The 17,158-nt window shown below is 42.8% G+C and overlaps 1 protein-coding gene across 1 annotated transcript; it reads right to left on the reverse strand.

The window, feature by feature from the left end:
• Positions 1–769: 769 nt before the first annotated feature.
• Positions 770–13,228, reverse strand: LOC117039179 (cytochrome P450 2B4-like). The gene is made up of 9 exons (XM_033136252.1): positions 13,046–13,228; positions 11,254–11,416; positions 9,914–10,063; positions 8,446–8,606; positions 7,425–7,601; positions 4,984–5,125; positions 4,464–4,651; positions 2,948–3,089; positions 770–957 (listed from the first exon to the last, which is right to left on the reverse strand). The coding sequence occupies exons 1-9, from the start codon at positions 13,226–13,228 to the stop codon at positions 770–772; spliced, it is 1,494 nt and encodes a 497-aa protein (XP_032992143.1).
• Positions 13,229–17,158: the final 3,930 nt, after the last annotated feature.

A 17,158-nucleotide genomic window follows, 5' to 3' on the forward strand; every position in this document is an offset into this window, starting at 1 on the left:
CTTTGTTCAACAATATTGTGCATAACTTATTTTATCTTTATCATTAATATATTGATTTTCCAGTGTCCTGATTTCTTCCTCTAACTTTTTATTCTCTTCTTGTTGTTTTTTCAATTTACTGGATTCCCTAATACTAATTCCCCTCATCATTGCTTTCATTGTATCCCATATTATTGCTTGAGTACTTTGCCCCTTCTCATTAATCTCCCATATGTCTAATAATTCTTTCCCTATCTTATTTACTGTTTGACTGTTATTGAAGATCCTCATATCTAGCCTCCATTTTCTGGCTTCCTTATATTTTTTTCTTTATTTTTAATACCATATTAACCAATGTGTGGTCAGTTATCTTTATTATTCCAATTTCAGTATTCATTATTTTAGATATTAAGTTTTTTGAAATGAAATGTAATCGATCCTTGAGTAGGTCTCATACATTGGTGAGAAGAACGAAAATTTCTTCTCTCCTCCCCTCATCACTCTCCAAACATCTGTCATATCTTTCCTTTTCATAATTTTAGCTATTCCTGTAATGTTATTACATCTTTCCTCTGGGGTAGGATTTGACTTATCCAATCGTTTATCTAATGCCATATTGAAATCTCCTGCCATAATCACATAGCCCTTTTGAATATCCTCCAACTCCTTAAACACTTTTGTGGCCTTTCAGAAAATTTAAGTCCATTCCAGTGCTTAACCATGTGGTGTGTTTAGGTGAGTGTTGAAACGCCATGAGTAAACTGCAGATTGTTTAATTGCTATCACAGGATTAGATTTGACGCTTAATGGCTTGTATTGGAGGATAGACCCCTTTCTGCCTAAACTCATTCCATACAGAATGTACATGCCTCCCATCTGAAACTCCAGCCTCTTGGAAGGTGAACTTCTGGAGCAGAATGCTGAAGAACAAGAAGAGCTCCATTCGAGCCAGGGCCTCCCCTGGGCATGCCCGTTTTCCTGGAAATGGAGAAAGTCATAATTATTCACATGATAGCTGAACACTGTCTAGAACTGAAGCAAATGTATCCTGCACAATTCTCCTCAAAATGGCCCTCAGTGGATTCTGATGGTAAATATTCTCTGGATCTGCACATACCATATCTTTGATAGTTATCATCAGTATTTGACACTGAAATTCAACATTTGATAGTACCTACATAATAGCTAGTACTCAGAAGTGTTTTACTTTCAACTGTAGATGCTTCCAGATGGATCTATATTGTGGTACTGATGGTGTCCACATGGTGTCATTAGCATCAAACTGCCAACCTCTATTTCCCCCTGATTTCATCCAGATTTACCTTTTCTGAGAAAAAAATATAAGGTTTTTTTTTAAATCATGTTGCCAACAATCTGCGATATCTCAGTGACCCATGGGCATCAGTTAGTGTCTGTTAAAGCAACATTTGACAAATTTACCAGATGACATAAAATATAAGTTAGTATTTGACAAGATTGCACATGTGGACATTTAAGCAATACACTAAAGCATGATTTACTGTTGTGAGGATGACCCTCAGCAAGCCTTGGATTTCTATACTCCTCTGTTATCTGGTGTGGCTTTGAGGAAGAGAATGGAAGGTAAACCATAGCACAACATGATGTTCAAATCCAAACCAACTGTAGTTTGGCAAAGTTTGCTGCAAGTTTGCCCAGAGTGGCTAGGGACTCCCAGCCGATGGGTGGGCTATTACAGTAGTAACAACAACAACAACAACAACAACAACACGACTACATTTGTCAGTTTATGAAGCAAATCTGTTTCAACAAACCATGGTTAAGATTGCCCATAGTTTAGGGTTCTATAAACTGTAGTTGCTTCTTGTTATATGAAAAAATAGCCAATATAAGACAGGTCAGGTTTTGCAATATTTCAATATATCAGACATCATATCATCATTGAGTAGAATCTTACAGCAGACATACAGTATCAATTAGAAAATAAATAAATCTGACTACCTAACTGCTTGATTGGCAAGAAAATGTCATTCATATATGCAATTTATTTAAAACATTTGTATTCTCACTAAGCTGGTTTATATGTGCTTTGCTGAAGCATGGCTGTTCATAAAAGCTTTCATGTAAGAGCGAAGATAAGGCTAGAGACTGTCTTTCTGCTGCGACAAAGTTTTTCATTGAGGCTAGGGAAATGGCAAGCTTTTCACATGGCACACAGAACAAATTATTTCTCACTTGAACATTATCATGATAAGGAACCCACATGAGGATAGCACATCCTCCAACTTGTATCTTTCAGGTGTCCTTTAAACATTACAGGAGCATCATGTGAGGCATGTTTCAGTGGAAGTCAAACCATTGTAATACATAAAGGTTTTCAACTCTGTAGGCAGGGGTGGTAATGCAATCTTTCTCACAGAATGGGCACAGAATGCCATTTATTGAAGAAGACCCATCTATGTTGGCCCTGTTCACACAGTTACACTTGTGCCACAGGATGAACCCCCCAAAAAACACTGGAATGTCGCAGTTTGGAGAACGTTAGCAAAATGTTTATTCCCTGCAAAACTGTATGAATAAAGGATAGCAATTTCAGAGGCAACTGCCTGTGTGCTATTTGCAGTGACTGGCACTAGGATTACACATGCCTTAGCTTTCTTACAAACCTTCGGTCTAGTATACGTAATACCATTGCCTTATTTTCATGCAGTCATAAAGTATGTGGCCATTGTTTGACAAAGCAACAGGACCGCATCTATGTAGCCTTCCATCCTTAGAGTAAGTGACAGAGCACATGCCTTCCATGTTGAAGATCCCAGGTTCAATCCCTGGCATGTCCAGAGAAAGACTGTGATGCTAGTCAATGTATAGACAATACTTATTGGACTAGGTGAAGCAATTGTCTCACTTGGTATAATTCTGCTTCTTGTGTTCCTATTCTTATCCAGAAAGCATCTAAATGCAAAACTAAGATCCCCTACACAATTACCTGCTGAAAAAGGAATGTAGGCATCTCTCTTTCTGAACATGCCCTTCTCATCCAGGAAATGGCCTGGGTTAAACTTCTCAGGAGTCTCCCATTGAAGTGGGTCAAAGAGAACAGATAAAAGCATTGGGACAACAACGGTGGACTTTAGGGAGAGAAAAAGAGTGTTTAAGATACATGAAATATAATATTTAGCTTGACTATATGAAAATCTAAGAAACAGGCACCCTTTGGGAAAGGTGAACAGGGAAAGCACCTTCAGAGACATAGCCGTTTTTCGGTGTGTGCAGGGAATCATGCACATCTGACCTTTATTCAAAATTCAGTCATTATAACAGGACTGAGGAAACTTTTCCAGTCAGAGGGCTGCATTTCCTCATGAGTAATCTTTGGGGATCGCATGCTAGGGGTGGATGGGGCCAGAGGCAAAAGTGGGTGGGGTAATGGTTTTCTCCCTGGCCAAGCAGAGAGAAAAACAGAGGCGAGTCCTCGGCCACAGGCAGTTTAAATAGCCCGCGCCATGCCCCCAGACCATCCAAATTGGACGGCCTAGGGATGACGTGGCCGAGGACCATCCAATCATCTCCCCGGGAACAGGAAATGGCTTTGTCACAATTGGCTACATTTCAGCCACACAAAAGTCAGAGACTACACATAAACACACCACCCCTTTCCATCCAGACAAGCAAGAGGCATTCCCACAGTAAAATCCTTGAGCAGATAGGAAGGAGGGCTGAGAAGGGTTGTTGGCTGGGAAGAGGTTGTGGCGACGTAGAGAGAGTCTTGATGGTGAAATTTGAGAGTATAACAATGAAAATTGACTTATAAGCCGCGGCCGCCCCGAAAATAGTGGCTAAATATTGTTGATTGGCATGTAAAGCATATACACAAGCACACTCTTCTAAGCCCAACTTCAGGTTGAAGGCAGAACATATTTTTTTGGGGGGTGGGGTGAGGTGGGAATCCTGAGGCTTAGTCTTCCAGATTCTGGAACAGCAAGGGCAACATCTCCTGGAAACTGACAAATTGTGTTGGTTATCCAATGGTGTACCACTGTACAAAGCACAAATAGGCCAAAGGAAACTTTCTGTGGGAAAAGTGAGAATAGCTTTGCCAGAAGATTTCCCCCAAAGAATCCTGGGAATTGTAGTTTTCCCCTCAGAGAGCTACAATTTCCAGTACTCTTAATGAACTACTGTTCCCAGGATTTTTTTGGAGGATGCCATGTGCTTTAAATGTGTGTTGAATGTGTGGTGTGGCTCTGCCCTGATACAATCAGTTGTCCATGTATGCTTGAAATCAAAGAACGATACTGTAAAAACTCCCCAGAAAAGCAGGCGTCTGCTTTACAATAGTGGGGAAAGGACTGGGGATTAGGGGTATATTTTGGTGCTGAATTTCTGGCCAGTTTTCTATGGCTTTCTATGGCAAAGAGTGGGGCATGGGGGGTGATTTTTATGGTAATAAACTATTCCATCTTCTCATCACAACGCCCTGATAATCTGTTGAGTCATCGCACCTGGGGTAATATATAGCCTCTGAATTTTGTATGTTGAGTCACTGCACGTGGAAAGGATTCAGAACTCCCAGTCTGGTAACGCAGGATCTCATGGACAACTGCATTGGTGTAGGGCATCTTCACTCGATCTTCCATGCTAGGGAAACGGTTGCCACTCACCACCTCATCAATCTCCTGCTGGACCTTTGCTGAAATCAATGAGAATCAGATGTATTGCTCGATTTCTGATTTAGCATATTCAGGAGATACTAACATCTGTCTCATTATGGTGACTGTATCAATGCCCCTTTTCAACATTCAGTGTGGCTCCAAGGAGCCCTCCAAACCACTAATATTCTGGGGAAGGGCGGAGCACCTGCCTTAGCGTGGCTTTCACACTCATCTGTGGTGCAGAATGCCCATGTGAAAACCTTAATCAGGCCAGAGACATTTTACACTCCAGATTTGAAGATCTGCCTTCATGTAATGTTGGACTCCAAATTCCTTACTTCACACATGCAGTTCTCTGGAGTTGGTGTACCTTGAACATCTGGGTACTTGGTCATCACCAGGATGCTGTAGAGCAACATTTGGCTTGTGGAAACTGTCCCAGCAACAGCAAGGTTGAACACAGACATAACCAAGTCTTCTGTGGTGAACTCGTCCACTGTAGAGCTTTGTTCCTGTTATGAGGATTAAAGGAAAGAGAAGTGAATGAGGTTTTAGAACTTGTGATATCTACTGTTCAATCACAGAATTTGTATTAGTAAGAAGAAGAAGAGTTTGGATTTGATATCCCGCTTTATCACTACCCGAAGGAGTCTCAAAGCGGCTAACATTCTCCTTTCCCTTCCTCCCCCACAACAAACACTCTGTGAGGTGAGTGGGGCTGAGAGACTTCAGAGAAGTGTGACTAGCCCAAGGTCACCCAGCAGCTGCATGTGGAGGAGCGGAGACGTGAACCCGGTTCACCAAATTATGAGTCTTCCGCTCTTAACCACTAAACCACACTGGCTCTAGTAAATGAAAGAATGGATATTGCACACACACACACACAGAGAGAGAGAGAGAGAGAGAGAGAGAGAGAAATTAGCTTGGGTGGGTCATAATCCCAGCACTGGAAGTTTGACAGAATGCAAAACTGAAGTAGGAAAGTACATGTAGCTATGATCATAAGGGATGTGGGTGGCGCTGTGGTCTAAACCACAGAACCTAGGGCTTGCCGATCAGAAGGTTGGCGGTTGAAATCCCTGCAACGGGGTGAGCTCCCATTGTTCGGTCCCAGCTCCTGCCCTCGAAAAGCACGTAAAAGCACGTTCGAAAGCACATCAAAGTGCAAGTAGATAAATAGGTACCGCTCCAGTGGGAAGGTAAACGGCATTTCCATGCTCTGCTCTGGTTTGCCAGAAGTGGCTTAGTCATGCTGGCCATATGATCCGGAAGCTGCCTTTGAACAAACATCAGCTCCCTCGGCCTATAGAGCGAGATGAGTGCACAACCCCAGAGTCATCCTTGACTGGATCTAACAGTCAGGGGTACCTTTACCTTTATCTTTATGATCATAAAGTGAGTCAGCAGGAGCAAAAGAGGAAGCACCAGAAACTACATATTTTTATTTTTATTTTTTGTTATTTGTTATCTTGAAGCATATCCTGTCCCTGGCAGCATGTCTGAAATCAACATTTCTTCCCACTAGAGTAGGAAAGCCATACAAGTGACCCAGATGTCTATAATTCAGGAATCACTGGTGGGTGGGTGTGGTTGGCATTCATGTTAGATGATTAATACTGTGGTACTCTCATGTAATAACCAGGAGGCTACTTATTTGTGTGGACAGGCAGAGTCCCCCCCCCCAACCCCAGACGACCCCCGAGTGGAATAATGACTCAAGACAATGTGCTATGGGATTAAAATTGGCCACAACTTTTTAAAGTTTCAGATGTAGGGAGACCTTGGCTCAGGCATTGGTCGTTTATCCTTCCCAGTCCCCAGCCAGGGATCGGGGAGACTTCAGGGTTATCCAGAATGTTTGGGGATTGGGCTGGCTCTGGAGAACATATGTTCAAGCAGAGAGCCCACCCCCCATTTTGGCGCCACTGGAGGGGAGAGCAATGACAACCTCTCGGCGTATGGCCAGTGCCTCCCCCCAAGACCCCTTTAATGGGGAACTCTGGTATCACCGCCGCAAGGGGTGAGTGGGTCGCCACTTCATGCCCCCCATTTAGGAAGATAGACTAAAGGATTCTGCCCAAGGCCTGAAACTGCCCAAGTTGTGACATTTTGCTACGGGAAAGGCAAAACCTGCCAATGCAGGAAAATTCCTTTCTGGCCCTTCAACAGCGACCCTGACGTAGCAGCGCCTGCATACCTGTGGAGAAGTGCTTAACCTGCAAAAGAAGACTTAACTGAGGGAGGGGAGGGTGGGAGAAGTTCTGGAGCCGACTGCTGCTTCACAGGTAAGATTCACCTTCTCGGTCCCTCTCCTTACCTAGCAATGCCTCCCCAGGTGGGATTGGGCGATTGGCTGAGGTAGGCGGAGACCCCAGGTATTCAGCCGGGGGAGGATGAAGCCAGCCTGAACTACCGGGAGCCACACTGGGATCTGGGGGGCTGTGTGCGACCACGCAAAAGTCGCCCTCCATTTGATGTGGGGAGCGGTCCTTGTGTCTGGTGTTAGCTGTACCAATGGTGAATGCATTGTAACGCAGATATTATTTATTAAATTAGTAACTCCTGCATTGAAACTATGATTCCCAGGAGGAATTCCACAATCTTTTAAACCAGGCAATGTAAAATAAGTGGTGGTGTTAGTGTGTGTGAAGTCTCTAAATGAAGGACATTTGTGGATTAAAAAGGCTAACAAATAATCAACTTACGTGGGGACAAGAAGGCCTCAAGAGCAGCTTTGAAAGTTCAAACTCATCCCTGAAAATCAGAGAGTTAATGAGTGAAGTGACACTCCCCATTCTTCCACACACCTACCTTATCTGATCTGAGAAGGAAGCAATCAATATAATCACGGGGGTTCTGAGGATCCAGAGTTGTCTTGTGGGACTCTACTGTCTTATGGATGAAGTCACAAAGCTTCTCACAGTCACTCATAACCTTTTTGTGATGTCCAGGCAGATAGGACATTATCTTTGGGAGGGTGCCATATAGCTAAGATGAGATAATAATTTAAGAATAATTAATCTTATTCTTTATACCCCACCGATTATTTATACCCCACCAATGCCAGATGACATTAAATCAGGGCTAGTAGCAAGTTTAATGGGGGGTGTGAGCTGCACGATTCTGCTGCCCCCCCTCCCCATGCTGCTCCTGCCTCTGTGATCTCACTGGAGAGAGGGGCAACAGAAGCGGTGGAGCGGAGGAGGTGCCACAGAGAGGGAACCCCCAAATTTTGCCCCTCAATTGGTTGCCTACATACACAATTATTAATCCATCAATGAAACACAATGAGATTCCCATTTGGCATGTTTCGGTGAGAAACATTCCACAAGTCCCTGACACAGTGTGAGGGTTTCCAACCCGTAAGCAACTCTCCAGTCAGCCATGAAGCTCACTGAGCGGCATCAGGGCTGGATCTAGACACCTCAAAAAAGCATTTCAGGAAAACACATTGTAAAATTCATTATGGGAAATCACACTGGCGAAAGACGGGACTCCACAGTGCCATCTGGTGCCACAGTGTTATAAAGCACATAAATTGATTTTTTCTTTACTAATGTAGCTGAGTCCCCAGTCACTCTTGCCATGGGCTACATTACAAGAAAGGACTGGAAGGTTCTCAAACAACAAATTGTGTGTGTGTGTGTGTGCACGCGCGTGCACACACACACACACACACATTGTGTTGGTTTTCACAGTGCAATTGAAATAATGTTGCTTTTTGGAAATTGCTTGACTGATTTCGATGTACAAATGGAATCAGTATAAAGGACATTTTCAATTATGGGTGCATTCTAAGGTGAAAGGCTTGAGCAGGGGGCTCAATACATACCATTCCCAAGAAAGACTCGAAGAATTGCACGTAGTTGATCATAGTATGAATGAACTCCACAAAGGTCTGGTCTTTGTAGTCAAACCGAGTCCCAAGTACAACAGAGCAGAGCACATTTGAAACAGAGCTGCTGAAGCTATTTGTTGGATCAAAGGCTTGCCCTGCAAGGGGAGGGGCAGAGAATACAGTGAGCAGGGCCCAACCCTGACTAAGCTCATCTTCTTCTCCTGACCAAACAAAAACTAGATTTGCTGGTGATACAAGAGGCACGTGGTGGTGGCGGCTGTAGGCAGCAATCCTACATTGCTTCCTTCTCTCTCCCATCCCTGGTAGTATATCAAGGGTATGTGTGTGATGTGATAGCCTCATGTGCCCAATATCTCTCTGTTGGTTTTCACTGCATTGGCTGCTGCTTGCAGTGGGGAAGGAAACTTGGGATATGATGGTGTCACATCACACACTTTGCTTCTTTATATGATACGGGGTGGGTGGAGGGAGGAAGTGTGACAAGATGCAGGTTCCTGCTTTCAATGGCAGCCATGCATCCATCCCTCATATCATCTTGCTTTTTTCGGGGGGGGGGGACTTGTGGCTTTCCTGACATTTCTGGACCATAGCTGTCAACTTTTCCTTTTTTTGTGGGAAATTCCCTTATTCCAGAGCCATTTCCCAATACAAAAAAGGAAGGTTGACAGCTCAGTTCTGGGCTCCAATTCCCATCCACACCCAGCCAGCCTAAGCAGTGATCAGAGATGATGGGAATTGTAGTCCACAAACACCTGGTGGGCCACAAGTTTTAGCCTTATCCTTGGAGCAGCTCTGCAGCTTGCATAGGATGTCCTGTATTTATAATGTCCAACTGGGCTCCAGGAGCAGCAGCAGGGAATGATGTGCAGGTTCCCACTTCAGACATCATGGCCCAGCAGTACAAAAGGAAGCAAAGGTCAATTCCATCTTTGGATTCCCTCACTCTTAGTGCATTTATACTGTTTCCCAAAGATCTGTGAACCAAGATGTCTCCAGAATTTCCCGTGGCCTCTGCTGTCTGTGTTTCAGAGTTTATGTGTGTGATCTGAACCATTTATACAGTATGCCAATCGTCAGCTCTATATCGGAATTCACTCAGCTAGATAGATTCAGCTGCACATATAGATTCTGTGGTGTGGGTGTGTGTGTGTGTGTGTGTGTGTTAACACTGCCATCTTTATTCTGCTTTAAAAGCAGACGTATGGGGCCACACCCTCATTCCAGTTTGGGGCCATACAATGATTTCCAGCTGAAAGTTGTACTCCCACTGCTGCTAATTGCCTCACAAGGTGCTGCTTGTAGACAGGCACCCAAATAGGTTTGTTTTTGCTTCAAAACAACAGCAATAGAATTAAATAACTCTTTCTTTAAATAAATAAAAAAACACCATGAGAAATGTAGTATAAACTTTGTGTATAGTTTGGCCCAGGCTTAAACGCACCTTTCATGGCTCCAAGTTTCTCCATCAATATGTCAGCCTCTTCTTGCACCTTTTCGGACATCCTTTTCTTTCCCATCCCAAAGTCCCTCAGTGTGGCAAGTGTGAACCTGCGCAGTGCCCTCCATTTTTTATCGTTCTTGCTGATGAGTCCTGAAAAGACATAAGGGGGGGGGGGGTTGACATTATGCCAGTTCTGAAAAATCTAGGTAGCAATTTCCCTGTTTAGGATATATCTGGGCACCAGCTTATATGTCAGTTTGTGGCAATCCATTATTTCTGTGCTGGTGCTTTGATCCATTATTTCCATTATTTCTGTGCTCCCCTCCTCCACATGCACCCAGCAGCTGCATGTGGAGGAGGGGAGACACGAACCCGGTTCCCCAGATTACGAGTCTACCACTCTTAACCACTACACCACACTGGCTCTCAAGGGCAGTATATAAATATAACAAACAAGCCAACAGCTGGAATGTTAAACAACTTGTGCTCCTTTTCAGTATATGTGGTGGGAATGCCTATTTGTTAAGCAACTGAAGAATTTGTGTGACATCAAATGACAATATATCATTAAGTAATGGGGAACACATTGAGATTTGGCCGATTTGTGGTTTAGATAACTCTGGTACAGATAAGCATAACGTTCTCATTGAATTGTTGGTAGATGCAAAGTTGATACAGTAATAAGATCAACACATCACAGCTGGAGATCTAATCTAGGTGCTGCATTAGTTAAAGAAATCAATCGTCAATAGTTCAGAAATCAATAAAGTGGCCGATATAATACAACTTTGGGAAAGGACTGGGAATTCTGATAGAATGTTGTTTAGGTTGGCCTCTTTTGCATAAGCTCCAATTCCTCTTTTTCTTGTTATGGTTGTACAGTGGTACCTCGGGTTACAGACGCTTCAGGTTACAGACTCTGCTAACCCAGAAATAGTACTTTGGGTTAAGATCTTTGCTTCAGGATGAGAACAGAAATCGTGCTCTGGCGGCGCGGCGGTAGCGGGAGGTCCCATTAGCTAAAGTGGTGCTTCAGGTTAAGAACAGTTTCAGGTTAAGAACGGACCTCCAGAACAAATTAAGTTCTTAACCCAAGGTACCACTGTATTGTTATAATTGTACTTTGTATCTACAAATCTTATAGTGTGTGTGTGTGTGTATATGTGTGTGTGTGAGAGAGAGAGAGAGAGAGAGAGAGCGTGCACTGTGAGGCAGAACTGTTACTCAGGACTGTTGATTTGATTGTTTATTCTATGATGCCCTTGGAAATGAGGAGCACATCTTAAGTCAAAAGAATGATATAGGGAAACAGGCAGATGAAGAATAGTACAAGTGCTCACCCAGCCCCTTAGTCACTAGGTCATTGCTATGAACAGTAGGTCGCCCTCCAAACTCTTCAGCATGATCCACCAAAGCTTCTTTCACCACCTCATATCCACAGAGCACAACCATGGGATTTGGTCCCACCCAAACAGTGAACATGGGTCCATACTTCTTAACAAGCTGAAAGAGAGAGAACAGAAAGAGGGAAGCATGATATATTAGGAAGTGAGATCTGTTATCATGGCATTCCCCAAAGAATTGTCACATCACAGCCTTAAATATGACATGGACATACTTACATGGAAATAAACTGCAATCATACTGAGTAGGGGAAATACATGCTACTGGTAATACTCAGTTTGTGACCTCTTTTTCCTATACCCCCCCACCTTGCTAAGCTCACAAACAAAGAATTAATAAAATAAAAAATAAGATGACTTAGAGCTGTGTAATGCATATAGTCCTGAATTGTAATGGTTAGCAATTTGTTTGGTTCTCACCATCAGGGAAGTTGAGGAAAATTAAGAGGGATAGTGGGATGCTCCTACTCATTTGAAGACAGTTTAAAGAGTTGTGTAAGAATTCTTTCTGCATCAGAGAAGATCTAAGCATTCTGGTTTTATTAATAATAGGAGATCAATATTAGAAAGAGCGGAAGCAGTTAAACTTTAAGCTAAAAGATCCTGTAGGAAATTATCCCAGGGAGAGTGAAGTATGATGCGAACAGGTCATACTGTTCAAAACACACACACACACACACACACACACACACACACAAACACAAACAAACATGCTGTGCAAATCTAACTGCTACCAAAATGGCTTCTGCCCTGGGTTTCAATTCTCTGCTGCAGCCTTTGACAACCTGGTGTGCTCCAGAAGTTTAGGACTACAACTCCCCCCCCCCCAATTGCCTCTTCTTTCACACATCCATTAATCAGATACTTTGGTTACATGATTTATACATTTTGGTCAAAATGGGAAGAAATCGTTATACCACAAAGCAACTTTGTGTGCAGTTATTTCAACCCCATGAATGAAACCAAAGCCAAGCAGTCAACGTTCATGACTGCTCATTGAACTGTGGAGTGACTCTAAAAGCAGAACCAAATGATGAGCCTTTATTCCAGTGTAGTTAGAACTGAGACTTGTGCGTATACGGTGGTATACAAATTTAATAAATAAAAATAAAATATTAAGTGAACATAGAAATAATGCACATAAGCCATGTAATGCATCATCAATTTTTCTCCCTTGAATTATAGTATGAAAATGTGCTAGACTGACAGATTCCTTTGTCTGGAGACAGATTTCTTGCTATATTAATTTAATTGATGGCAACAATTTATTTTATTTATTTAAAAATATTCATGAATGAATCACATTTTTATTTATCTGACAAGGTGATTTACAAACCTGTCATAAAAAACAGCTAAAAATAGTATGAAAAATAACTGAAGACAGGTTAAGAAAGAATGCAGAATGAGTACCTAAGGGAGAGTTTGTCAAAACAAAAATGTTGTCAATTTTTTTCTTGCGGGGTTGAAGTCTGTCATATTTTACACAGTAAATCTGATTAGCCAAAACTAAATATAAAATGTGTTTATTAGTTGAAATTCACCCTAAATTACTGATGAATTTTCATGGGGATTTTTTTTAAAATGTCAACTTGCTGCAAAATTTGGGGAAATCAACTTAAGGCTGGGAAAATGAGAAACCCAGAGAGTCAAAATTGTCAGATCCTTCCACCCCTAGGGACAGCTACTCACAGATAACAACGGAGACAAAGAGTATGGATGTTAACCTTACTTTTTCATAGCTGAGGCGAAGAGGCAGGACATCTTTCTGCAGAAGGTTCCCTAGAAAGAGCCAGGGGGTGGGTCCTGGAGGTAGCTGGCCTTGCTTCTGGTACATTTTTAGAGTTGTGTAGAACAAAATGGAGACGATGAAAACAAGGACCAGAACTCCGGCCCCAGCTGCCACCTCCACCATCTCTATCTTTACATTCAACTTTCAGGATATGTGTATAGAGAGGAAGACTGGTCGGTCTTCCTTCTGAACCTTTCCCCTCTTACATCAGCATTTGAAGCAGTAGTAGCCGCCTTTCAGCTATTTAGGTCTTCCTGAGGTGCACTCCTAAAAGGAACATTTGAAGGTTCAGCATTCTCTGTGGACAGGTTTTTCCAACCAGTCAGCACTGAAATATCTCATTTCTACAGTGGAATTCTAGTTGGGAAATAAACTCATAAATAAACTGCTCAGTAGGGATCAGACTGTCTGCAGTTTGGATTTCAAAATTTTGCTCTGTGGTTGAAATTCTTTCTTTAACGAGATCTCATCTTGATGTGTCAAAGATAATGAGGAAGGGGAGACAGGAGAGAAATAAATTACTGCTAAAGTGATCATAACTCCATGGGAGTGTAGGTCAGCTGTGCTCAACCACCCCGATATGTTCAATGTGGATGGGAGAGATGAATGTTGTAATCACTGAGGTTTGATGAGTTTACAGATCCTGTGTGACTGACCAGCTCTTCTTTTTCTCTCCTAGAAATGTTAATATAACTGGGGATAGTGCTGGAATGGATCAAGCCCTTACTCTTCTCTGCCACTCTGCTCATAACTTTGCCTTCTGGTTGGTCCCACGTTTATTAAAAAACCACACACACACACAGACACAAAAAGAAACCTTTCAATATATTTGTGGGATAACTGCACAACTATCTCTGAGTTCAAACCTGGTTCCCTCCATGGCTTGGGAATCAGATATCTGCTAATCAGCTTGTCCACTCCCTCTGCTTCTGAAGTCCACTGTATAGTGGCCAAAGAGAGATCCCTTTCAGTATTGCTTCCCCATCCCATCTTTATAATGTCCTCCTCAAGGCAAGTTGCCTGGCACCTTGTTGTTGTTGTTGTTCAGTCGTTCAGTCGTGTCCGACTCTTCGTGACCCCATGGACCAGAGCACGCCAGGCACGCCTATCCTTCACTGCCTCCCGCAGTTTGGCCAAACTCATGTTAGTAGCTTCGAGAATACTGTCCAACCATCTCATCCTTTGTCGCCCCCTTCTCCTTGTGCCCTGATTTAAATTTTTTGCCAGGAAAAGTTTTTGTCTTTGTTTTCTGAGGCCTTCCATTATCTCATCCAGGTGTTATGGTGTTACGGTGAGCTTGGAGACATTACTTCCACTTTCAGCAGACAATTCCCTGCAGGATTACTTTGGAGTCTGAATCACTAAGGTGCCACAAAGTGCTTCAAGGCTCTGTGCTTCAATCCATGGCACCTCACAGAGATCCCAGTTTGCCTCTGACAAACCCAAAATACCTCTGAGACATCCTGCTTTGATCGGGATTCATCCATTTCCAATGCATATCCTCATGCCTCTACCACAAATCCCTAAATGATGAAAGTATACTAAAAATGTTCCATGTCATTCAAATGGAGACAGGGAAGAACTTGGCAGCAAGTGTACAAAGGACATGACAACCAGATTAAAAGGCCAAGGGGCCACACGGAAAATGCACACACCAAATAAGGATTTTTATCTAGCCACATTATATATTTCAGACAGTGCATAAGGAGAAGAAGATATTTAACGCATCCTGATTTTGCATCACCTCATTTGCCTAGATTGACTGGTATGCTGTAGAATTAACTGCTTTCTGCTTTCCATTGTTATTTAGAGGCCTACCCACTGCCTCAAATCCTGTGCATATACCTTAGTTGGAATAAATGGAAAAGAAAATTAACATGTCTTTGGCTTTCAGCCTCAGGGAGATTTAGACCCTTTTTGTGCCAGAGTCCTGGTGTACTCATTGCCTTATCTGAGAGGTTAAGGAGAAAACAGGATGTTAAATACCCTAACTATATCTACAAAGTTATTAGAAAGGTGAATGGGGGGGGGAGCTAGTGTTGGTTGTTGGGTTCTTCTTTCCTCATCAGGTACTCACTACCTCACCTGTTCCTGGATGATAATGTTCACCTCTCTGAAGAAGAGAATGGGTATTTTCTTGATGTATTATGTTGGGTGAAATCAGACCACAACCTTATGGACTAATCAGCAGGTAAGCAGGCGTTGGCATGGCAGTAGGGTGAGGATCAATTCTTTGTTCCACTCAGCCCTTGCTGATGGAGTGGCCTTCTGTCTGGAGTTGGGAAGCAGTAAGACAGTGCAACAGCACTTTTCCCTCTGGTGCCATTGGGCCTGCCCTTACTTAAATATAGTACACCCACCTCACAAAACACCAAATCCAGGAATTCCTACAAACTACCCCAGATTATCTTGTGGGGGACTTGTGTGAGGGAAAACTGAATAATTTGGAGTCTCAGGCAGGATTTGATCAAATAAACTAGAAAGATTTTATTGAAGAAAGGAAGTTTACGGCACAAAGTGGGTGAAACAAAGATACTTCAGATTATAATGTTATTTCACTTCAGTTCTTTCTCAGTTTTTGCACAGCTGATGCCGCTTAATACATTGGTTCTTAAACAAGGTCTTCCGGTCAGTCACACACCCCTTTTACAACTCTACTCCTGAGGTACTCCAAGTAACAGACCCAAGGGATCACCACACCTCTCTTAACTGGTTTGGAAGTCTTCTCTTTTCGTAAAAGAATCTCTCCCCTCCTGGCTGGAATGAGTCCTAAGTAGACTGTATCCTCACAGCTTCTACTTCTGGCTCAGCCTCAGCCTCTCAGTTAATTCCTGACCTACTCTTACAGGACACCACACACTGTCCTTCACACTAAGCTCACAGATTCCTTTCTCTAGCTTGTGATATATTCCTCAGAGTGGATGTTTCTACCGAGAACCAACTCTTTCTCCTCTCACTTCCTATTTCCCTACCTATCTCCCAACCTCTATCCCAACCTAAAAAACTTTCTCTCCAAAACCTCTCCTTTTCAATTCCCTCTCCTGGAACCCCGGCCAATCAGAAACTGCTCTTCATTAACCGTTTGCTGGCAGGGAAAAAGAAAAAGAAAACACTTGGTGAACCAATCTGCCCAGCAAAATAAACTTTTCCGTCACAGCATTCAAACCCCCAACCATGGGAGTTGGCCAGTGCAAGCCAAGCATTCAGGATCCCAGTGGGCAACCAAGGAGAGAGATTCTGGCTAGGCAGAATTCCAGGCCAGACTTAAGGCAGGCCTTGAACTGATCCTTCCCTATGGCCCCTTAAACTCCCCCCCCCAATTTACTATGGTAATTTTGCCCAATGTCATATTCACCCAATGTTGTGTCAAACACCTAATATAATGAAGCAGTTTCACTGAAGGAAAGGTGCAAAACCCCTCATCCAAGGGCCAGTTGAGGTTGGGAAGGGGGAAAAAATCCTTTCTGGTCCTGTTAGCCAACAACCCAGGTAGCCCAGTGAAGCTGCAACACTGAAGGTGGGAAGCTCATTAATCTCTCCCAATGCACTCCAAGCCCCCATGCCACCAGGCGCAATTGCCCCACAAGCAGAATGTGCTCAGAATGAGGCTTAACCTTCCAGCTTCACACAAAAAAGCTTGAACTAGGTTTTTTTAAGAATGGCAACTGAAGAGTTGCAAAAGCTTATCTTAAGTATATGCCTAAATCACATCTAGATTTTTTTAAAAGACGCCAGATATGTTGGGAGAAAGTAGTAGAAATGAAGGGCTAGATGGGGCTTTTTCTATAATGGACCCAATGAATGGTACTTAAGTAAGTTATTTTTGCTTAAAATAAAACGAGGAAGTGAGGTCTGAGTAAGTGAAATGTTTTTCCGTGGAAAAACACATTAAAACCAGCCAGCCAGCCCAACAATGTGTGCATTTAAGAACCATGGATTCAGCTATATGAATTGTTGATTAATTTGAATCAAGAAATATATTTATAAGTGACTGTATCCTTACCAACTGCTCAGCAACAAACAATAATAATCCATGCATTTTATATCCACAAT

The sequence above is a fragment of the Lacerta agilis genome, chromosome 2 (genome assembly GCF_009819535.1).
Source record: "Lacerta agilis isolate rLacAgi1 chromosome 2, rLacAgi1.pri, whole genome shotgun sequence".
NCBI classification, from domain to species: Eukaryota; Metazoa; Chordata; class Lepidosauria; order Squamata; family Lacertidae; genus Lacerta; species Lacerta agilis.